Consider the following 25,009-nt stretch of genomic DNA (forward strand, 5'->3'; position numbering starts at 1 on the left):
TTCAATTGCAGGAGAGTTGTAGAATATGCTTTTGTTGAGGGAGGCTGTGTTTGAAAGGTCAATGAGGAGAAAGCATAAGTAACAGTTTTTTTCGTCTCAGTGTGCCGTAAAACGGTGCTCCATGATTATAGTCAGATCCGGGGAGGTACTGGCAAGTTTTAGTGAGGTTGATTATTCCAAACTTTAGCCCGCATCGAGCAGAAGCGGGCTGGGCACCAGCTTGCTACACACACCTGCTTGAGCAGCCCTCCGCTGAGGGAAGGCCAGGCGACGTGCGGGACAAGCGGCTGCCCCTCACGGAGCGGGAAGGCCCTGCCGCCCGCCCGGCTGCGCCCCAAGGGGACCCTTGCGGGCCGCTCCACCGCGGCGGGCTCTTACCGGCTGCTCCGCCAGCTCCTTCCGCCGCGGAGGCTGCGCTCCCGCAGAGGGACGAGGAGGGCGGGCCCGCGGTGTGCGGCCGTTTTCGAGGGCGGGCCCGGCGCTCGCAGCGGCGCACGCGGCAGCGCTCCCGCCCCGCCGAGGCCGTCTGCCGGCCAGTACTAACCCACTCCCCCCCGTCCGCCCGGTCACGCGCGCTGCGGGGCGAGGAGGCGGGGAAGGGGCCGGGCCGGGCCGCCGCCGCCCCCCCCCGCTCCACGGGGCGCAGCCCGCGCGCACAAGCCCAATTATAGCCGTGCGCGGGGCTCGCGCGCCGCCCGGCCAATCAGGCGAAGGGCCTCTCTCCCCCACCCCAGCTATCTCGTGACTACACGCGCCCGCGCCGGCCGGCGGCAGGGTCGGCCCGCAGCGCGCGAGGCCGGCCCCCGAGCGGCGATAGGCGGCTGGGCCGTGCCGCGGGGGCGCGGCTCTCCGCGGGCGGCCGTTAGGCAGCGCGCGGGGGCGGGCGGGGCAGCCGGTGAGGAGCGGGGCCCGAGATGGCGCGGAGCGGCCGGGCGCTCGGCAGGGCGCTGGCCGGTGGGCTCGCCGCCGCTCCGCCGCCGCGCACGGCCGCTGTCAGGTACGCGGGGCGAGGCGAGGCGGAGTGACCGCGGGGGGGGACGGCCGGGGCCCTGCCACGGCTCCTCCCACCGCCGCGGCGGGTGGCACGCCGTCCCGGGGCCCCGCCGCCGCACCGCCCCTCGGCGCGCCCGGCCGCCCCGGCTCCCCTCCGCCCGCCGAGCGGCCTCGCTGTCGCCCCGGGGCGCCGCGGCCCGGGCCCGGGGGTGGGGTGGGGCCGCCTGAGGCGGGCGGTGCCTCACTACGCTCCGGAGTGAACGCTCCCGGGCTGCCTGTAGCCCCGCGGGGCGGTGCTGGGCGAGCCCCTGCCCGGCGAGCCCCGCCCGGGGGACCGTGGCGCTGCCCGGTGCCGCCCCGGGTGGAAGCCGGTGGCTTCAGGGACGGGGACAGGGAAGGTGCTGCCAGGTCGCCTCCGGCTCTGCGTTCCGGGGGCGGGGGCGGCTGGGGTGTCCTCGGCTCCTTTCGGCGCGGTCAGTGTCGGGGGAAGAACAAACGATTTTCAGATTGTAAACTTGCCTCTTCTTTGCTTGAGCCAATTGCATAACTGTGAGCAATCCATGAAAGAAATTAGAAACTGAGTAAAACGCCCAGATGTTTTCCACTTCAGATAATGCAACAAGTTCCTTATCCCCTGATCACATGTAAGGCTGGCTGGAACAACTTGAGAAGCAAAATATGCTTTGGGAGAAGAGTTGATCTTGTAGCTGGAAGAAAAAGAAAACATAGATGAGAGAGAAAGACTGCAGTTTGAAAATCTTAGGAGGAAAAAGGTTTCACCTGTTACTACTGTTATGGCTGTGCTGCTGTGTTTCTCTGTTAAATTCAGTCTTACTGTCATCCTCATAAAAACAGTGAAAAAGTGGAATAGAGATTGGTTCATGATGTCAAATTTCAAGCAGTCATTTGACATAATTGCTATTGCGCAGTGGTATAAAGTCATCTTACTTGGACCACGTTTCTTACTGTATATCCTTTGGTTTTTAATCTTTAGGATGTGTTTGCAATATTACAATAGTTCAATCCTGGTAAGCAAAACTGCTGGTTTTTTAAGTAATATATTAAAGTCTTGAGGGCAAAAGCAGTTACTGGGAAGGGTGTTCAGCATAAGGAAACTCATTAAGTAACTGGCTGCAAAGTAAGTTTCAAAATGTTTCTAGTGTAAGCCGCAAGAATCTTGGCAGCTGGTTTTAAGCAAGCGCAAGCTGAATCCAAAACGGTGCTGTATTATTTGTAGCCTTGATGCTGTGTATGCTTTCACGTCTTGCAGTTGTCATTGGTGTACACTATGTACCTGTTGTCAACTCGGTGGACCCCTTACTGTGCTGAGTAGCAGACTTCAAGGACTCAGGTGGTAAATTGGTCACTTGTGCTTATTCAGACCAAGACGCTAATGAGGACACTTGTTGGCAACGCTCATTTTTTGGGATGTGAACAGCTGTCGACAAAATTTGAATGAGATCAACTCATGTCTCACAGACCATAAAATGGCCATCAGATACCACTAACCTTATGGAAGTAACAGTTGGGATAACAGTAAACACAATTGTCCTGTCATGCCCTTGCCACTTATTTGAGTCTTTATAGTCAGGAGTTCGAGATCCCTTTTTTAAAAAATACGTTAATCTTTAGGCTTAGAAAATTTTGTAGCTATTAAAAATTATCACTGAATATAGATCTCTTGGGTATGTATACCGTACACCAGTAAATGCTTCCTTTTCTGGTCATGGAAGTGAGGTGATACTGTGATCAGTGCCCAAATGTTTAGAGAGAAAGCAGCAAGTGGCAGGAATTCAATGATGCCAGTGAAGGCAGTGTGAGTGGGTATGGCTGTATCACTGTCAGAGGATAAATACAGAGGTGGTAGGTGTGTCTGAATTCTAGTACACACTTGGCTTTTCTTCTGTGGCCTTGATCAGATTTACAAAAACATGTGTGACAGTCTGTTGAAATCTGTGCTTTTGTGATTTCTTGAAGAGGTATGCTTTCCTGAACAGGACCGAGCCCAGCATATTCTCATAGCTTCTGTTTTTCTTCAGATAAAATCAGGAGAGCCATGAAGAGTCACCATGTTTGTTAGCATTATAACCTCTCTTAGCCTTGCCTTCCTTGAATGGCAATGTATTTGTGAAAAGAACATTGTCTTAACAGCAGCTAAAAAATTATTCATAGAGATTGTTTTTCAGCCTTGTAGCTGAAACAACTCTAGATAAAACTGTATGGAAAAATACCCTGGCATAGCATTACAGTAAAAACCAAACGAAGTGAAGAAACCTGGCAACTAGTTTGGACTGTATACTAGACATAGCCCCACATAGAGAAAGCAATTTAAAATAGCTCTCCAGAATGAGGTCTGGTCCAAACATTTGAACACTTTCTATGAATCTGGTTGAGGCAGCTACAATGTTACTGGCATCCTTCCAGCATTTCTGTCAAAACAATGTTTTTCCTTAACAGTCTTGTCCAGTCTGTGTGGAAAAAAACCAGACTGTGTCCACATCCCTTGAGATACAGTTGCAAATGTTTGCACAGTTTGTCGAAAGACCTTTAAAGTCCACCTATTCTTTCTTAATTTTGACACCATACTTCTGTCCCATCTTAAGTAATTCCTTTTCAACTGCAGTGATTACAATCTCTGTTGTCAGTGACCTTGCTTCGTATCACAGTTGCTTATTTTTTTTAAAAAGTCTGTACAGATTGTTTCTAATAAGCTGCTGGTGATGATTATTTTCCTCTAAATTCTATACTCAATTTATTACTTGCCTGTCTCCTAATGCAGTGACTATATAAGCTAATGTGGTCAGTCCCCGGTTGTTGCTGTGTTTCTTTAGAATTCAGTTATGATGATTTTTAAAGAACTTGTTAATAATAATTTTAATTGTTTAAAATTGGTAACTGTAATTTGCTAGACTACTTTGGTGGTTACTAAAAAATTGCATCTACATGTTAATTGTGTTCAAAAAAACACCAAAACAACCAAACAAACCACCAAACAAGCCTTAACGCTAAGTGGGGAATATTGGTTCCATTTTTTACTATGTGAATGCAGAAGTACAGTCCTGATTGTTTAATTAGAGAAAGGACAATATAAGACCTAGGTTGCTTTTCAGCTTATGTTTGTAGAATCACTGACAGAAAATAGTGGCATTTTTAACTCCCTGGTGGCAAAAATCAGAACTTTCGAGCTAGCATTTTGCATCTTAACTGCCTTGATCTAGGCAAAACCAACAATTTAGCAGAACAGACCTATTAATCACAATGAATATTTGTTAGATTTTAGCGTAGATGTTCACTGACAGCGAACACTGAGGTGCAATCTTAGAATTACTAGCATTTTTAAAGGTTATTTGTTACATTTTATGGATAAAACCACTGTGTCCAAGGTTTTGCATGATTTTTCTGAAGGAAGTTTTGAAAGCTGGGTAAGCAATTCACTTTCTGAAAGGATTTTCAAAATGAAACTGTCCTTTTGAGGGAAGGATGGAAACAGAGGGATTATAGCAAAGCTCAGGTTTTATCTCCAATTAGAATATTCTCTTCCTCGATTTTGCGATTAAGAAAGCCTGTTCTGTAAATTAAGTGCATATGAGGCTTGTACAGGAGCTCAGGCTGCCATGAAGTCAACATTTAATAGGGCCTTTTGTATTTTACTCTGCCAGTTACTTTTCTTGTGAGCGGGGGCTATTTTTAGTTTTCTCCTAAGGGAAAAAAAAAAAATCCCCCTTGTGTTTTTAACAGTATGTATACTGTTATGAGCCTTTGTTTATCCATCTGAATCTGACATTTTCTGGAATGTTATACAACAGATTGTCTCACCTGAATTTGTTGTTATTTATTTTGCTGATATGAAACACATCTAAAAGCATTTTCACTGTTGCAGGCACTTGGCTTCTTGTGGTATTCTGATGACCAGAATTTCTTCTTTGCAAGTACCTGTAATGAGCCATACCTTTTCAAGAACTTTCTTCAACATTGCTGCACCACTAGTAAATAAAAGAAAAGAATATTCTGAAAGAAGAATTATAGGGTGTGTATAGACGTGTGGAAAGAAACTTTATATGCTTATTGATTTTGTGTTTGCTGTGATTGATTCAAAACACTGGAATTTCAAAGACTGAGCATCCCTGAAGACACATGTCCCTATGACTCTGCCCAGTTGGAGACTAGGAAGGACTTTTGACTTTCAGAATTTGTAGAGATCAGGCTTTTCCAGTCTGAAACTGAGTACAAAAAATGTAGGAACCTAAAACCCTTGCCCCATAGAAAGAAATAGTAGAAATCATCCTTCTATTCCATGACAAAACAAACAACCCAGAAAGGGAAGAATACGCTATTAATTTCATTTGCTGAAATGGGAATAAACCAACAGGTGTGAAAACTCTGTTCCTTTCTGTCCCAAATACACGCTAATGTTTGCACTTACATTATGTTATATGTCTCAAGATTTTCTTCTTCCTTTAAAAGAAGGAAAATAATTAGTTGTGTGATGAAGAAACTTAGGCACATAAAAAAAGATTTTGAAATCCTGTTTGCCTTAAAGCTAGTGGGAAAATTCCAGTTAATTTGACAAGACTGGGATCTGCCCCCAGTCTCTGGTCCACAATAGTATGAACTATTTGTTCATTAGCACAGTTTTTTTGACTATGCTTAACAATCAGTTATGTGATGGTTCTTGAACTGCAACGGATTTTGCATAGTCACTTAAAAAGAGCCTTTGTCCAATAGTAATCACTGTTGAGTACTGTTGAACATATGCTTCATTTTAAACACAGATGGAATTAAGCATGGGCTTCAATTCTTTTCTGAGTCAGAGCTAAAAATTAGAAACCATAGCTATGTAATACTTTGCCATATTACCGTAGAAGCAACTAAAATGTTGCCATCATATTCTTTCATACGATTTCAGTATCCTTGAGCAGGGGCCTCCAGAGGTCCCTTCCAACTTCAGGCACTCTGCGATGCTGCGAGTTTTTTCCACTGCATGTATTTTTTTAATTATTATTTATTAATTTATTAATTATTTGGGCTAAAAGAAGGGAAGTAGTGTTGCTCTATTTAAACACAATGAATTATAGTACTTTAGTTTTGATACACCTTTTCTTGCTAGCCATGAAGTGTGGATTCTTTATGTGGAATGTCTAAGATCTACTTAAATGAAGACACAACTGTGCTGGAAACACTGTTTTTCCATTTGAAATGTACATGTATTTACCTGGTATTGCAGAAAGTAGCAGACACCAGGTTCACTGTTCACTAACTTTACTGCTGGATGTTGTGTGGTGTTTTGCATCTTTATGCAAAGACTTTTACCAGTTTAATTTCCAAAAACAGTGGTAGTGTTTTCAGGTGACTGTATGTTCACCTTCCAAACTGCCATTTCTATAATCGTTGAAACTTTTTAATAATGAATTTGAAGTTAAAATACCTTGTAATTAATGTTAATGTTTCTGTTTCCAGGTATTCTATGCAGGAAATGTATGAAGTTGTTGCTGTTGTGGAGAATTACAAACTATTTGTGCCTTGGTGTAAAAAGTCAGATATATTATCAAAGCGCTCTGGATACTGCAAAGCACAGCTAGAAATAGGATTCCCTCCTGTAGTAGAGAGGTATACATCAGTTGTTACCCTAGTGAGACCACATTTAGTTAAGGTAACTCTTTTTTTTTTTTTTTTCCTTAGCTGTAGCTTTCTGTAACTTTTGTTTGTTGAAATTCAAATAATTCACTGATGCTTCAAGAAAAAATCGATGCTGGAAGTGCTTTGTGTGGCTCAAAACTTGAGTTGTTTCTATTTAAAGACTTAGGTTAACTGGAGAGAATTTGAATGTGCTTTTAAAACATAAGCTGCCAAATGAGGTGGGGGAGGAATTACTTTTTAATTTTCTTTTGCTGGAGAAACTAGCAGCCATTAATGAAGATATACCATTTTTATTTGTTTTTGTTAAAGTGTTGTCCAAACCCCTCTAAATGCAAAATTAATACTGACTTCAAAGTTATCTTTGACAACTGTAGCTTCTGATGCCTTAGCAAAATTGATATCTGCATTACTTCCAAGATTTTTACCTAGCTAATACAAGAAGTCTTAAACTTAAGTGTAGGATCTGCTGAAGAACTTGTGATTCAGTGTATTGACGAGAAGAGAGAAGAGTGGATTTAAAGTCCATTCTTAGAATTAATTTGTTCAGAAGGGAAGCAATTGTGTTTACCCTCCTTTCAGCTTTTCAAGAGCAATAATTAAAAATGTCAAGGGAGACATTTTAAATGAGGTCTGGATCTTCTGACTAGTTTGCCTTATATATTTGAATCTGGTTTTGGTTAGGAAGAGCACAGAACAGACTCCTTACAGCAAAACTGCCTCTCCCTTCATATGGCAGATCTTGACTATTTTTTTGGAGTAACTAGTGGAATTACAATAGTTGATTGCTGTTCAATATAATTGTTTGGATATCCTATTTCACTGTTCTTTTCTAGGCTTCCTCTTAAGAGACACTGCTCAAAACAAACTGGGTCTCTTAAGTACAGGGAGACAAGAATTGGAAGGGCAATATGCCGAGTGCCTTTATTCAAGGTACTTACTGATTCTGGAAAGAAAAAAGAATACCTTTCTCCCTTTATTAAGAAAGTTGAACAGCTACAATGGAAAAGCTGCATTTTACATGCTGACTTTGTAAAAGGCTTTTCCTTTCCACTCATCCCTGACAAGACTGGCTTTTTCCTTTTACATAGCTATCAGATTGGCTTACCAACTCTTTTTCCCTCCAATTCACTCATAAGAGGATTTCTTGTCTCAGAAAAGATCGTGAAAGTGGTGAGGAGAACAGTTTCTTTAGATTTCCTCCTCCTAGACTTATTAGCATTTTCTCTGCTGGGATTGTTTTTCCTAGAAGTTTACATTTTGTTCATATAATGGTAGGAACATTTCTAGAGAAGTGACTGTGTGTTTGGAATACTTCACTGTCCTCCGAAATAACTCGGCAAAGGCAGCATGAATGGTGGTCTAACATAGCGGGCTACTGGTGGCAACAAAATGAGCACAGATTTGTTGCTTACGGCAGCAGTGCTTGAGCAATGGAAAAATCAGAATGGTAGCAGCAGCTCTTGCCACAGAGGAAAGCACAGAGTGAGTCTGCTACTTATAAGGTTGCGAGCAAGGGGGACACACTGGCAATTTTCCCATTCTTCCCGCCCTTTTGGCAGCAGCAGGAAAGCAAGCCCAGCTCTTTGTGTCTAATCTTCCCTCTACTCCTCCCCTTTCTGTAGAAGTAGCAAGGCACTGCATCTCATTCCTGGGCAGGAAAATGTAGGTATTTTTGTGCTGCTGATTAGTCTTTGAGATGGCTTACCTTACCATGGCTTTCAAACCACAGACAACACCTATTCATCATAGGCGGCCTTGTTGGAGCAGAGCTGCTTGTGGTAACAGTAAGAACTTGTAAAAAAAAGGGTTAAAAAAAAGTTACAGAAATTCTCTCTAGATATTCCAAGCCAACTGAGATTATGTATTTGGAAGATTTTGGAGTATATGTCTTTCAATCTTTTTCTGTTATAAATATAGCCACACAAAATTAGCTATATGTGCTAAAAGCAAAATGAGTAAAAATAAGGACCCTAGGGTGGTGAAAACTATGAAGCCAACTACTGCAAATACTTCATTGTTTTAAACGAGGATCATATGTGGCTTGCCGGTAACTAAAATCCAACATATAACCTGATTATGGACTTGAACGTATAGTCTTACAGACTTTGTGGTAGTTCTTGATCACTATAGTATCTTGTGACAGAAGATGTTTAGAGTTTGTCTTCAATCACGTTTGTCTTGATGCTAAGCATTCCTATAGCCCAGGACTACCAGTTTGTATGTCAGTATATAAAACATTCTATACATGTAATGAAAAAAAAAAAATACAAACCCAGTAAATATCCATGTCCTTTGCTGAAAGCAGTGTGGTTCAAAATTCTGGTATATAGCATTAGCATTATTTTGGTGTTCTATGCATCACGCTAGAGATCTGTTTTATGACTCTCAATGCAACAGTTTTTCCTCTCCCTTAGAAGTAATTAAATTATTCTGCTGTAAATGACACTGTACAAATGGGATCTCATACTGGCTGCACTATAAGAACAATTTTAACTATACCATGACCTTCACTGTCTAACAAAATGCAAATGAAAACTTCAGTAATACTGATTTGTCGTATCTGCAAAAGCCTTGGTGTAGCTTGACTTTTTAAACTTTATTTTAGGCATCCTGCACAGATGGAAAACTATTTAATCACTTGGAAACGGTGTGGCGTTTCAGCCCAGGTATCCCTGGTTATCCAAGGACATGTACATTGGATTTTTCAGTAAGTACTGTAATTAAGACAACGACATGCTAGGAACAGGGCATGGAAATGGTACCTTTATCTGTGCCTTTTTTTCTTTTTTTTTTAATGCCTAGTACTAATTTTTTTTGAAACACATACACACAGAAAACAAGTTAGTTTTAGTCACTACTATCCAAAAAAATTTTTGCAAACTTTACTACATGGAAACCACTACAGTGTCCTTTAGAGACAGCAGTCTTCTGTGAGGTGTCCGCATATCACGAAACAGTCTAGGGACTGGTATCTCTCACCATACAATTCTAAACATGCTGAAGTTTTTAGACAGTCAAATACAGAGGGAGAACTGCTAAACTTATTTTGCTATTTCTTTTAAATACTCTAGAACCTAAGTGCTCTGGGTACCAGAAGGTAGGTGTTCTCCCCTCTGTCCTGTTTGGCCTGCAGTTTGGTCAATTTAATTTCCTGGCTTCCAGTTTTACTTTTTCATGTATTTTAAGTCTTACTGCTTCCTTCTGTAATAGCAGTATAATAGATTTTTGCTGTCTTTCTACTCTGTGATGGGATATCACTGCAGCTCAAAACTATTGCTTTTTAAATCCACTATCTGATTTAGCCTGTTACTTCTAGACAAGTTTTTTTCCACTCAGGTTATTGCTTTTCCATTTTGTCTATTTAGTCTGTCATCACATTTTTTTCTTACATTTTATAGTGTTAAGAGTAGTTGTTGCTTTGAGCACGTAACTAAGCTGGGGTTCAGAACAGGCTACAAAAGTACACAGAAATGGGTTGATCCTGCTGCCATCTGCTGGGATACTCTCTTTAAAAAATTATCTTCTGTAAGTAGGAAAAAGAGTTTTTTGTAATATTTGTAAACTAGCATGTTAATCTCCTTGGGTTGGTTAATAACTTTCAGCTTATTGCTCTATTGCACTTCATACAGTTCAACAGTAAAAATGAATCTATAGACACTCAAAAGAATACATCTCTCATGAGATTTGCCAATGATGTTTGCATGTTATTTGCTCGTGGTATTTGAATTTCTCCAGGCAAATAAGTGCCAGTTCCTGCTGCTAACCAGTACCTAAGCTAGTTTTTAACCCAAGCCATAAATCAGTTGAGAAAACTTGAATTAAGCAAGTGTTTAAACCCTATAAACTAAACACTGAGTCTGTGAGGAAAACTCCCTCCCCCCCCCCCCCCAGCCACTTTTTGACATTTCAGCTCAAGAACTTCAGTTAAAGGGAGTGAAAACTAGACTTAAAATGGATATTTTCACTTTCTTGGGGAAACGCTATTGATACTTCTTACTGCTTACCCCATATTGGGGTAGCAGAAGCAAATGCAGCCAGCTGAGCCGCTGGTTGCCTCACAAAGGCAAGTCCTTAAGGACTCTAACCCTTGCTAGTTACTAACCTGCTATGTTGCTTGCCTCTGGGCCTGTGCAGATGGGGATGATAAGCATTTCATAACAAAATTCTCAAAACATACCATGCAATTACAGATATTCAAGAGAAAACTTGGATTTCAAGAATGCTTGTTTGCTTTAGAAAATGTAAATTGAGGTTTGGGTTATGCTGGTTCCCACAAGCCACTGTATCCTGTTTTGCCAGCCTGATTCCAGGAGACATATATATACAGCAGGGAACTTTTCTCGTTTGGTTTCGGCTCTTAAATGATTTGGTACATAGATTGAAGCACAACACCATTTTTACCATCTGCAAACTTTGTAAATGTATGCCACACCTCAAGTTTTTACACAGTTACTGAACTCGATGCCAAATTCATAATCCCTGTTCTGCAAAACTCTAAATGCTCTAAATGACAACTCTCAGACTTTCAAAAGGCATGTTAATTTTACTGATGCTTGAGGTCAAGCAAATGTAAATGAAGCTACACTTGGCTTACAGTCCAAGTAGTTTAATTACTTTTGTGCTACTGTTTCACAGTTAACATGCATTACTCAGAAGCAATTTGAGAGAAGCTGTATTTGCTCTGTTTGGCATTTAATCTGCTGATTTCTCAGGAGTGACAAAAATACTTAAATCTCAGTCCAAAAAGACATGCTACAGCAGGATTGATGGTAAAAGTCACAGAAGAGCAACCCATTTCTTTTCCTGAAAATTCTGTAATCATTTTGGGAAGCTGTGTGTTCCAAAACGATGTGATTACATAGCCTTAGGGGAGCCTTATTTAACTAGACTGAAGGCCAGCACAGCACAAAAGCATAATTGAAGGCTGTTTGACATAAAAGTGACCTTTTCTTTTGAGGGTGGAGAGAGAAAGCCAGCTCCCTGTGCCCCTGCCATGCCATAACTGTTAACTGCTGCAGTAGCTTCAGTTTAACTGCAAGATTCAGTAGCTGAAAGAAAATGCAGAAGTTCTGAGCACTGCAGTAGGAGGCCTGAGGGCTTGGTACAGAGGACTTAACCAGTACGCCTGTACTCTGAACCTGACTGCCCGTGTCAGGACAGCAAAGGTTGAGAGCGGAAGGTGTTCAGGTAGGAGGTACGGCACACAAAACCAAATTTGTAGCTTTAGTCAGCAAATGGCTCTTGTTTGAACATACCATAACTACAGCTACCAAGACGGAAAGATTAATTAAAAATGTTGGTATTTAATAGGTAGCTATTTTGAGCTGCTTTTACATATCTCTTGTGTTTGCTGCAGATAACCTGTAAGTCTTCTGTCTTGCCATGCAGGATTTTCTTCAGCCAACTTTTGTCCCCCAAGTGAGTTCTGTGTGCAAAGTAACTGAGTTATTTTTTGTCAGTAGCTTTTCATTATCCCAAATCTTTTACTTACATTTTGTGATGCATCATATATTAAGTAAAATACAGTTAATTTAGATAAATGGAAATTATTACTTCAGAGAACTGAACGATTCTTCTAATGGAAAAGCTCAGGGACCTCTGTCCACAGATTAGGCTTTTCTTCGCAGACACCCTCCCCTACAGCTCAGTTTTAACTGTTCTCTCTCCCACGGCTTACTTACAGACTAACTGGATTCTTTGATGAAGTTGGCTATTTGTAACAGCATTTTACTACAACAGTAGATACAGGAAAAACTATTTTTCTCTATTTTTTAAACAGGTTTCTTTTGAATTTCGTTCACTTCTACACTCAAAACTGGCTACGCTATTTTTTGATGAAGTGGTAAAGCAGATGGTAGCTGCCTTTGAAAGAAGAGCATCCAAACTCCATGGCCCAGAAACAAGCATACCTCGGGAGCTAATGCTTCATGAAGTTCATCACACGTAAAAGGCAAATTATAAACTTGTTTGTACACTTAATTTGTACAAGAGGTGCCACGGTCCGCCTTTGGGGCGCCTATTTCGTATCTGACCTTTGTGTGTGATTTCATACTGTACCAAACACACCTGTTCAGCCATGTGTGTATATAGAAAGTTCAAGCTGCAATCAAGTGCGACTTAAAAAGCGTTATCAGTAACAGACAATTGGCAGCTACTGTAACACAACATATCTCAGGCTGCCATTCATCAACTTGCCAAATGGTTTGTGTAATCACAGTGTAAGTTCTGCCTTATCCAAGCTTATGTTTTTTTCAGCATTGTAACATATTAACTCAAGTTTAAGTTATTAGTAGTGTGAATCGAACTTAACAGCATCAACGGTCAACCCGGCCACAAGAAGGGAAACTGACATTCTGGCTTTGGGGAGTACGAACAGTTTGTCAGGCATCAAGCAGCAGGTGCTTGTAATTCAAATGAAAGACAAGTGTAACTCGGGAGTATGCAGCTGCTGTTGAATTCTGACCAGCAACTGCAACAGGAAAACCAATACAGCCTGAACACTCCTGAGTTTTCATATGTTAAACATAAGGGGTACACAAAACGTTAAGTACCACCGTAATTGCAATGCAGCAGTTTCAGCTATAGCCCATGGTTCTCAGCTGCCTGGGCTCTAGACACTTTATTTCGTAGTTATGTTGGGCAGGCTCAACTTGCCTACCTGCCGCTGTTTTGCTGTTACACATCGCAGTTAGGTTATGGTAGATGTATCTTGTCTAATGAAAGCAGTTCCCAGTTCCAACACAACTTTAAACCAAGTAAATGTTACCTCTTTGAGAACTCAGGCAGGGATTCACAACACTCTGTACCACAGTGCTGTCCTCCCTGGCAGGAAGGAACAAGATGTCCTCCACTTACTGCAGACAAGCACACCCAAGGCCAGTTGTCATTAAAAAAACATACAATAGAGAGCTAATCTTAGTTCTTAAGATTTTTTTCAGTACCACACTACCATTTAATTATCAGTCCATTATGATGGTACCAGCCATATTGATTAAATTCATTTTCAGTAGTTCTCTTCCTGACATTAGTATTCTCTTTCAAGTCTCTGAAGAAATGTTAAGTTTTAACCGATTTAAAATCCTGTCTATATGCTGCCTTGCACTACCCCATTTCCTTACTGAAATTAGGTAAAGCTTCACATCAGGTGTTGCAGCTGGTCCTTTCTCCAAAGCGTCTGTCATCTACATGGCTGCTACAGAACAGTGTATTAAATAGCAGAGGAAGGGAGAGTTCTGAACAGAGACAGCCCTGAAGCAGTCTCAGACAGGACTGATAACTTAAAGTTAAGAGTTAGACAGTTTTCAGGAAAGAGCAATTGAAATTTCACACATCCTATCTAGGAAGGATAGTTCTGATTAAATGTAGAAAGCTGGGGAAAGTGACAGCTGGTTTAAGAGGTCAGTTTTACAGCACTGTGAAGTTGTAAACCAATTTCCTATGTTGAGTCAATAGGAGATAAAAATACACAAGTCTGGGAACACCACTATTTTGAAGTCTGGAAAGCAGAGTTGAAAAGCAAGCAGAAAAGAGTTTAGGCAACAGGCTGGGTCAGGTTAAAGAACACATGAGGTGGCAAAGCTGTCACTTTTAAGGGTAAAGCAGCATCTAGTGCAAAATAATTCAAACTAAATCCTGGAGCCCACTACCAGAAAGCTGGAAGACTGGAAGTCTCAAGGCAAGGAGGTAACCACATACCACACCTGAGCAAGAGAAGTATTTAAAAACCCCACAACCCATCTCCTGCCCTAGCTCACTTTCCCTCCCACAAGACTGTGAACAATGCACTGGGCCTGTTCCAGCACAGGAAACAAGCAGTATAGACAGGGCAAAACAAAGTCCAGAGCACGTGCCTTACTTTCATTGCATTGTTTAATATTTCAAAGAACTGCAGTGTCAGTTCAGCTTAGATATTTCTTGCCAAAATTGAAGTCACTTGTATTTCTGAGAAACATCCTAGCCAAAAGAATGTTTCCTGGAGGGAAATGGCCTGTCATTTCCAAGCACAAGTGCCAGATTTCTAGTAAATGTTAGAAGCAGCAGCAGATTGTCAGGGTTCTCCCATGACTATGGCTTTGCGTGCAGGTGAATAAGGTGATACATTTTGTAACTTTTGAGCAGTTTGTTTTATTACATAAAGGTCACATAACTGTATATTTGCCTACTTTGTACACAATTGTCTAGTCTCACGCACAGTGGCTTCCAAGTTCTTCCTAGTACTGGCAAGCACCAATAAACTCTGAAACAGAATATCAAGTGCCTTAATTAAGTTTAAATCAGGACCTTGGTAGATGGATCTTGCACCCAGTTATCAGGAATGTACAAATGTCTTTATTCAAAAAATACAAAATAAATTATCTGTAGGCATGGACAATGACTGTAAACAATTACACGTGTTAAATGAAATCCGGTAACTGATGGTTACAGTGATTCTTTTGAACACCAGCCTCACTTCAGTCACTATCCACCCTCTTGCACTGACAGCTGAAGTTTTTGAAGTCAGAACTGCCAGTCTTAAACAGCACAGCTCATGATGCATCCCTATTCCAGGAATTAGAACATGCCACCTCCCATTCCTCCACCCATCCCACCCATTCCTCCCATTGCTGGCTCCTTTTCTTCTTTAGGAATTTCAGTCACCACTGCTTCTGCTGTTGATAAGAGAGACGCAACACCTGCAGCGTCCATCAGAGCAGTTCTCACAACCTAAAAATAGAAAAGAAATAACTGAGTACCTGCTGACTATCACATGAGGTGGCAGGGAGGAAAGCTGAGAATTAAGACTATTTTAGGTTACCTTCGTTGGGTCTATGATTCCTTTTTCTACCATATTTACAAAGTCCCCAAGCATTGCATCATAGCCAACTTCTGATGGACTCTGCAGGATTTTTTCAACTATTAATGATCCTTCAACACCTGCATTCTTTGCAATAGTCATTGCTGGGATTTTCAGTGTTCTCTTTATTATTTCAATGCCTATAAGAAAAAGGATGTTTAGCATTACGTAATACATACACTGCTCCTACTGCCAAGGCACACGCTCATGTGCCAGAGGTCAACACAAAAAGAGAGAACCCTCTGAGCAAGAACATAAGCTATTTGTATCAGTTCCAGGGAAAAAAAATTCTCTGCTACTTGACATTTGCCAACAAACGAAATATTTGTAGGATATTCACATGTTTTAGTTTTACTTCTGCAAAAGCTAGTAAGGAGTATTATTACTGTAACATGGCACAAAGCCTTTTTCCATTTGATGTGCCACACAGTCTCTTAAGCATTCTTCAATTTTTATGCCTGTCTGCAATGGTTGTAACTGTCAACTCAATTCTTCCTTCAACAGTTTGCAATTCTTTGCAGGGGGTACTGCTGCTTTATTGGTATTGGCTCTTTCACATCCAAGTCAGGGACACAGCGAAAGCTCCTTCCCACTGTAAAGCAGAGACCGCCATACCAAGGCGATATAAGGTTCTAAAGATCAAGTAACTAAAAACGCACTGAAAGCAATTGGTATTTAATCTTACAAAGCCTCAGGACAGAAGAAAGTCTATTCTTAACACTTCCACACACATGTTCAAGTAATTTACCAATTTTCTGATCTTCGTTGGCTGGAGCTAAGGCATCTAATGCTGGAATGCAGCGAAGCAATGCACAGCCACCACCTGGAACAATGCCTTCCTCTACGGCAGCACGGGTCGCATTCAGGGCATCAGTAACTCTGTCTTTCTTCTCATTCACTTCAACATCACTTGTGCCACCAACCTACAACAAGCAAGCCACACATCAAGGTCCACACAAGGAGCCCGGGCAGGACAGCACTGCTGGTTACGGAACCGCTGCCGCAAAATGAAATGGCCAACTGGAATCATTAACTGAAAAGTGCTACAGCAAACCCATCCTCTCCCATACCAGCAGTGTTCTTTTGTACCTCAGCACTCAAGAAACCTAAACACACAGTTTTAGTTTATTATTTCATCAAGTTCTTAACACCAAAGCGTAGCACTGTAAGAAGCCAAACTCCTAAATCAATGGCTAAGATTATGAGACAACCACACAGCGGTTAACTTAGATTGGTAGTAAAGGACCAATACCACCCCTTTCCTAAGAGGTTTAACTTCTCACCTTCAATACTGCTACTCCATCAGAGAGTTTGGCCAATCGCTCATTCAGTTTCTCTTTTTCATATTCACTTGTGGTAACTTCTAGCTGTTCGATAATTTCTTGAATACGTTTTTCAATTTGAGCCTTTTCACCCTTGCCCTTTAGAAGCATGGTGTCATCTTTTGTCACAATGACCTCTCCAACTTTACCAAAGTCATGAGGCTGAATATCTTCCACATTTAGGCTCAAACCCTCTTCTCCAAACACCTGAAACAAATTACATGAAAAGTTGGAATTCACAGCTCTCCATACACAGATTTTCTATTTATAGACACACGAACACATACAACAGGCTAACAGTGCAAAATAGTCACACTACTGCAGCCGAGTTGAATGAAACTCTTCCCTTCTCCTAACGCAGTCCAGGCATGCAAGTACCTCACAAATTGGCCCCCACAGAATGAGGAGCTGCCAACTTCTTGCTCATGACTGACTAGTGTAACTCACCAATTCAAAGTGCCTGGAAAGTAGAGTTGCGTTACAGAGTCTTCCTTGTATTTCGAGGAGCTATGAATATAGGCACTAAACTGACTATAGAATAGTGTTTGCAGGTTTGTTACTTTGTGCTCCAGCTAGCTTAAACGTTAAGTTTCATTTCAATAACCACCTTTGGATCCCAGCATCATGCTATGATTTTGAAGTGTGCATAAAAAAAGCAGCATAAAGGGAGACTAATCAGCTCATCAACTATTTGAGAAGTTGAGTACAGCAGAAAATTATCCAGTCTATTCCAAACATTTAAAAGAATTGTATTTGCCATACTCAAGTCTGGGCAACTGTGAGACAATCAGTTTTATAAGGCAGCAAGAAAGCTTTGATATCTCTAAAGAAATTCCTTTGAAGTTCCTCCTTTGCCTTAACAACCTAAATGCTGCAAGGAAATTGCATGTAACTTCAGTCAGTTAAAAAGACATATTACTCATGGTTGGTCAGCGCTGTATTACACAACAATTATCAATATTCATATTTAAAAAGAATTACAAAGATTCAAACATTAGAGTTACTGTTACATACTTGAAGAACAGGACACAGCCTGCAACACAGCAAATACAAGCCATGGACCTAAAAATATACATTCTTTACCACCTTAAATACCATTAGCATTTCTTAGAGCAAAAAGCCAGTTAAAGCATCATTACTTACAGCACCGCCAGTAGCAATTGCCATATCCTTAAGCTGGTTTTTCCTGTTGTCGCCAAAACCTGGTGCTTTTACAGCAACAACCTGAAGACCAACCTTCAGTCTGAAGAGAAGAATTCAGAGAGCAACACTCCACATGTATTCAGAGAACGAGTCTAATTACTAAAACCAATTATTGCAGTACACAGGTCTAACAAGCAAACAACGAGACCTTCATGAACTGAGCTGGTTTTGCTCAAAAAGGTAGTTAGGAAACAACGGAAGTTCTGTCCGAACTGATGCAGAGTATGGCAATGTATAAAAACTACTGCTTCTTTGGTACTTGGTAAGAGAACAGACAACAGCACCGTAGCAAATTCAAATACACACTTTTGTATGTATTCCTTTAAAAGGTTGAAAATGCAAAAAAAAAAAAAAGTATTTGTCTAAAAGTATGGATTTTAAGCCTCACCTGTTCAAGACAAGAGTGCTGAGGGCCTCTCCATCAACATCTTCAGCAATAATGACCAAAGGTTTGCGGTGAGAATTGGCAATTTCAAGAGCTGGAACTATGGACTGTACACTAGAAATTTTCTTTTCACTGATTAGAACATAAGCATCCTGGAATTCACATTTCTGCCCTGCAGAAACAACACGCATTATCTGAACAATCCAGTTATAAAAACATATCAAGCATTCTCAAACTTAAGGAGCTACTCTGGAGCAACTGTTGCACTTTTCAATGGCATTAAAGAGAGACACAAATTGTTTTCTCCAAGACTCCACTTTCAATTCTACATTGTGCTGGAGTGTTGCAGGGCCAGCTTGATACTAGCATGGACACTGTCCACACTTAGCAGAGAAGAAAAAAACCCCCAAGACTCCAAGCTTTTACCAAGAGTTAAGAGTGGCTGATGGGGAAGGACCCCCCTGTTCTATTTGCTGTGGTACATAGTGTAACAGATTGTAAAGTCTTTACAACAGGTATTTCTAACTTACAAGAGCCACTGTGAGGTATTTGACATGTGTTATTGTTAACTCACCTTTGGTTGTATTAATAAAATATGGAGATATGTAGCCTCTGTCAAATTTCATACCCTCAATGATTTCCAATTCATCATTTAGAGTTTTTCCATCCTGTTTAGATACAAGAAAGTCTACATTAAAGATCCCTTATCTACTACCAAAAGCACAAGTATAGTTTTAGCATACTATGCACAACTGAATGAAAGGGTCTGCACTACATGTCAGTTTTATGTGCTTCCCTTCAAAACAAAAGTATTGTAAGAGGGAACAGCAACCAAACCCTGATCTAAAGGAGCTGGGGAGGGAGGAATTAGGGTGGGATATCGTATGTGAGCAGCAGCAGCTACATCACATGCCACAAAAGAAGAGACGGTCACTTTGCACTTAGTCTGTATGTTGGCCACTTCTTACCTTGACAGTGATCACACCCTTTCGTCCAACTTTTTTCATTGCATCAGAGATTATATTGCCGATTTCCTGATCTCCATTTGCTGATATTGTGGCAACCTGAAACAGTAACCCATTTAATCTCATTTCACAATACAAGTGATCTGTTTCCTCACTATAAAGAAAACCAACCATTTTCAATTCTCACATTTCCTGACAAGACAGAGCAGCTGACCATGGCACACCCACACCAGGACCAAAGAACTCCGTTAGAAGGGCAGCTCAAGCACTGGGCTCAGGCAGCACACACAGGCCATCTGAATCTACAGCTGTGGGGAGAAATAAGCCACGAAGGCCAACACACCTGGTGCCTGAGACCCAGCTGGGCACTCACCTCAACCTGAACCTGCCACAGGAGATCCACCACACTCCTAGAAGTCTGCCATCACCTCCCACCCACAAACACATCTTTGCTTTCTGAGTTCTTCCTAATTCATGTTTTAAGACCACATTTTGGAATGAAACTTCAAGATGAGAAAAACTACCTGCTTCTGAACTAACTTGTAGCAGTGTAATTGTAGGCAGAATACTGGGAATTTTAAGTAACTCAAGAAAATCAAAGTGTTACCATAAAGATCATTCAATGAAACATACTCTGAATCCTGATATAAAGAAAAATACCCAGGTGTCATATACACACAACCCAACTCCATTAAACCTGACTTCACAAAACTTTTTCTGAAAAATAGCTATATAAACTTGGTTTAAGTATTTTCTTTTTTTTTTTTACCTGTGCAATTTCTTCTGGAGTTGTAACAGGTTTAGACAGCTTCTTCAGTTCAGCTATGATTGCATCAACTGCAAGCATCACCCCTAAAGATGAACGGAATACTTGTGAGTGAACAAGACCAGGTATACAGCATAGAAGGAAAAAAACCCAAAACCAACCAAAGGACAAACCACAAACAGGTTAAGTTTCAAACCAAAGTCCACATTACAAAAATGCATCAAGTTTCCATGTTCAAAAACAAGCAACTGGCAGTTCTAGTTCCATATTGTCATTTGTATACCTAGCAATCATTTTTTGGAATTGGTGTGACATACTTCAAATTAAACAAGTTCACCATATATAAAATAGTAAAAAGATTAAAAAAATGAAGAATTGTTCAGAGTAAGTAACATACAGAAACAAGTGGGTTCTTTATGCATCCCTCTTCATATAAAACTGTATGTGGCTCTTCAAAAAGAGGGCAACTTAATTCAGGAAGCCAGTCAAATTTGGGATATGAAAAGTAAACAGACAGTGATTAAACATTAAAAACAAGGGAAGAAACATTACCCCTCCTGATTTCTACTGGATTAGCTCCTTTGCTGATCTTCTCAAAGCCTTCCTTGGCAATAGCACGTGCAAGCACCGTTGCAGTAGTGGTACCATCTCCTGCTTCTTCATTTGTATTGTTGGCAACATCTTGAACTAACCTGGCTCCGATATTTTTGTATTTGTCTTTCAAGTCAATTGCCTTTGCTACTGTCACACCATCTTTTGTCACTTTGGGACTTCCCCAGCTTTGTTCAATAATAACTGTTCTTCCCTAAGGCAACAAAGAACAAATATTAAATGAAAGCCACACAACCCACAACATGTTACTCAGAGTTCAACTGAAGATGAAGACCCTTTTGAACAGCCACAGCTGAACAGAAGCATCACCTTGCAGAGCTTTCAGCTGGGACTTTTTTCAAGCACATACATTACCAAGGTTCTGCAAAACTGGAAAAATGGTTCAAAAGGTTTATACTTTCACACAATGAGGCTTCTTTCCCCAGCCATAATGCTTAATACCACAGACTCAGACGGCTGCAACTAAAATAAGACTAGCCTTGCAGAGAAAAATAATTTAAGACCTTCCCTCTAACACTGATATTTTCCCCTAAAACTGAAATATAGCTACATAATGAACTAAATCTGCAAAATTTCCATCAAGTCACAATAAAAAGTTTGTGACTGAAAAAGAGTAATACAAAGCTCAATTCATTGCAGGTTCTGGGGGAAAAAAAAATTTAAAAAGCAGAGACTTGCAAACCTTATCAGCAATTAGCAAAGAGAACTGAGAATACTTAACAAGTGTGCGTTAATGTGTTGCAATAGTTTCTCAGACACTGCGAGTTAACAAGCCTTTCTTCTCTTAGACTGCACTTGCAGTCAACTACAAAGCTGGACTACCCTATGCAACGTGAACAGAGTTAACACGGACCATGCAGGGAACACAGGGCAGATGCACCCGCACAAGAGGATTACTTGTTCCGATATGAACTCAATAGTTTGAATAGCTGCCCCAATCAATCATGTTCCAGTTTGAGCTGGAGGCAGCAGAGATGCAAGGAGCCACCTCTGGTCCACTGCTGCCCTGAAACTCTTCAGCTATCCTGACAGCTGGAGCTGTTGGAAGAGGGGAAGGGAGAGTAACTGCCCCACCTCACCACTGTCCCTCCCAGCTGACCCTGCACAAGTCCCCTCACCTGGCCTGTCAGGTCCAGCTCAGAGCCGACCACGCTAGCTCCTGCCGAGACACTGCCTAAGCTGATCACAGGCCAGTGCGGCTTCAGCTCCAACCAGAATCTGGATCACGTGCCAAGCTAGCTAGCTAAGGACTCCCATACAGCATGCTACCACTATGGTGCACTGTGTTCCTCACTTGCACAGAGCCCACTCACATCTGCCTCAATGATTTAACTGACTTTGGATTCCTGTCATGCACGAGACTATGCTGCTTCCGAAACACAACTAGCCCTAGAAGCTGCAAAAGAAACATTAAGCTTAAGTTACTGATGTTGAACTTGTGAAAGAGCTTACGTAATTCTAACTCTGTGCTACAAAACAATTATGCCAAAAATAATGCATAATCTGACTTCTTACTGCTATTTTATTTGACCTGCACTTCTAAATCTAAAAGCACCTCAAGAGTAAGAAAACTACCTCTGGAGGATCCTGCTACTGGCAAGTTCTTCACGTAGTCTCTCCTTATTTTGCTTAATTTTATCCCGTATTTTGACATGGTCTTATTCCAAACGTTTGTTTTGGTAGTTATGAGGAGAATGGCACAACAAAATCTGCTTAAATCCTATCACACTAAAGGAACTACACTCCACAAATACTTTTTTTTCTGCGTTTCTGAAAAAAGTAACACCACCAGTACACACGCATGCATTTTGGATGGTCCCACATATCAAGAATCCAAGCACTCCCATAAACTAGTTCTGACAAAGTAATCAGCATGTTGGCAGCAGTATCAAAAAGATCGTGGGAGACTACAAACCACATTTCTTTAAATATAGAACAATGCCAAAGGGAAGTTTCCTCACCAGAATGATATTTCTTAAAACTGCTGGAAACAGAATCAGGCATTATAGTACAATCCCTACCTTTCTACAAATACACGGAGAACAGCAAATAAAGTGAGAACACTGGAACAAAAACCCCACAATGTTACAGTAAGTTGCATCAGGACCTGCCCTTTAACCAGTGCATTAGAACTAAGCTTAGGCATTCACAAAGCAGCCTGATCCAAAAAAACAAGAGTTAAATTAACTGACTGCACTTAAACTTTGTTCCTTTATGGAAAACAGCCACAGCTTGCTGACGTCACTGTTCCTTAACCTTCACCTGCTCAGCTTACAGCATTTTTGCCTTTGAATAAAGCTAACAGAGTACCAAAAAAGTGCAAGAAATACACAAACAAATTTTACAGAGATCAAGCAGCCTCGAGAAGAACTACCATGCATGTGCCATTATTATATGGAACAGATATTCCTGTGAGCCCAAAGAAAATCAGTGTCCCTTCCTTAAAGAGGAACCTCATTTCAAGCCTTGCTACACATTGCATGACTATGCAGAATACAGTAGCTAGCTTTCCAAAACAACTTAGAGGGAGTCATACCCTATATTCTGTCCTATAAGCAACATAAATGAATGCCACTGCCACGGAATTTCACTTCAACTGGTAACATTTACCAGCCAACTGAAAACTCAGCACTACGCTTTAAGTATTTCTTTCGCCTTATTATTACTAAAAGGTGAAGCGGTACAAAATCATAATTTGTAATAACAACAACAACAACAAAAATCACATGCTAATTAAGCCCCCTCACGATACAGATAGTTAAATTCTCTAGCATATTGTTACAGGCCATCAACTGAGCCATGATAACCTATTATGCACATCCCCTTAACCTTCAAATTGTTTAAACCAACATACCGCACCTTTCACAGTGATCCAATTAATTTTGTTACTGTGAAAAGCACATGCACAACCATCACGGTTCAGGTGACAAGAATGAGAATGTGGCTGCTCGCAGTAGTCTGTCCATATCCCTACATCTTTATGTTTCAGTTGGCAATCATGCAACTCTACCGAGGGAAAACTAACCACGGGTTTCTACTATGGTGTTTTCAACCAGGTCTAAGCGTTAACGTAAAATAAATGCAAAACCTTCCATTACCTTAGGCCCCATGGTGACAGCTACAGCATCTGCTAGAAGATCTACTCCTTGAAGCATAAGAGCTCTAGCATCTGCTCCAAACTTAACATCTTTTGCATATGCTCGCGTTAGATGGGGGGCGAGTGCTCTGGACACCGGCCTTATCTGACGGAGTACTGTAGATACACGGAGCATGTCTAGAAGATTAAAACGAATCCAGAGGAAAATACAGGCGTTATGTTTTTGCACAGCTACTCCTAGAATTAAAGGGGGGAAAAAGGATGCAGGAGGTGGAGCAGGGGAGCACCGACTTCCAGCTTCTCGGCTAGCTGAAGCGGAGACACGCAGGCCACCGCAAGTAACAGGCCCGGGGGGGGGGGGGGGGGGGCAGGTCCTCACCGCGAGGTCCGGGCTGCCGCAGCTCCGAGCTCCCCCCCGCCCCGGCAGTCGTGCCGGAGGCCGCCCCGCCGGGGCACGGCGGGACACCAGCAACTCCGTCTACCGGGCCGCTTCCCGCGGCGGGACGCGCAGGCCACCGGCTGCGGCACCGGCGCCCGACTCCCGTTTCGCAAGGGCAGGCCGCACCGCCCGCCCGGACGGACGGCGAGAGCCGGAGGGCCACGGCCGCCGTCCCGCGGCGCGGAGGGGCGCCGGGCCCTGCCGGCCCCCCCCCGGGCGGCCGAGGGCCTCCGCCCGCACGTGTCCGCCCCCCCCCCCCCCCCGGACAGGCGCAGCAAGGTCAAGAGCCGCTCGCCCCCTGCCGCCAGCCCGACCGCACCGCGCCGGCATCGCCCCCCCCCCCGCGGGTGGGGGTGCGGGGGCCTTGCTCCGGCCGCCTCACCCCACGGCCCGGGCCCGGGCCCGGGCCCACGACCACCCCTTCCCCTCCCCTCCGCAGCGCGCGGGGGCGGCCGGCAGCGCCGCGCGCTCCTCGGAACAGGCCCGGCCGTTAACGGCGCCGGCACCCCTCCCCCCGGCGGCAACCGCTGCCGCAGGGGGAAGCGGAACGGGCCGGGCGCCGTGCCGCCCCGCTCACCTGCGGGCAGCGCAGGGAGGAACAGCAGGCGCCTCCGCCGTCCGGACGCGAAGCTGAGCGGGCAGGTCTGCGGGCGGGCGCGGGAAGGCGCTCGGCACTCACTACCTCTGCCCCGCCCCCGGCCAGGCACCGGCCCATGTGGGGCTCCGCGCCGCCCGGCCCGGGAACCAGCATAGCCGC

At 42.7% G+C, this 25,009-nt stretch overlaps 2 protein-coding genes across 2 annotated transcripts; one reads left to right on the plus strand and one right to left on the minus strand.

Annotated features, from left to right (window-relative positions):
- The first annotated feature begins 838 nt into the window (after positions 1-838).
- On the plus strand, positions 839-14,877 carry COQ10B (coenzyme Q10B). The gene is made up of 5 exons (XM_075028066.1): positions 839-997; positions 4,874-5,020; positions 6,451-6,643; positions 9,236-9,337; positions 12,410-14,877. Exons 1-5 carry the CDS (start codon positions 915-917, stop codon positions 12,575-12,577), a joined length of 693 nt encoding a protein of 230 aa, XP_074884167.1. The 5' UTR covers positions 839-914; the 3' UTR covers positions 12,578-14,877.
- On the minus strand, positions 14,637-24,978 carry HSPD1 (heat shock protein family D (Hsp60) member 1). The gene is made up of 12 exons (XM_075028059.1): positions 24,830-24,978; positions 23,815-23,990; positions 20,657-20,909; positions 20,108-20,190; positions 19,342-19,437; positions 18,948-19,041; positions 18,377-18,545; positions 17,929-18,028; positions 16,747-16,992; positions 16,212-16,386; positions 15,425-15,603; positions 14,637-15,333 (listed from the first exon to the last, which is right to left on the minus strand). The coding sequence occupies exons 2-12, from the start codon at positions 23,986-23,988 to the stop codon at positions 15,181-15,183; spliced, it is 1,722 nt and encodes a 573-aa protein (XP_074884160.1). The 5' UTR covers positions 23,989-23,990; positions 24,830-24,978; the 3' UTR covers positions 14,637-15,180.
- Positions 24,979-25,009: the final 31 nt, after the last annotated feature.

This window comes from Buteo buteo, chromosome 5 (assembly GCF_964188355.1).
Source record: "Buteo buteo chromosome 5, bButBut1.hap1.1, whole genome shotgun sequence".
NCBI lineage: Eukaryota > Metazoa > Chordata > Aves > Accipitriformes > Accipitridae > Buteo > Buteo buteo.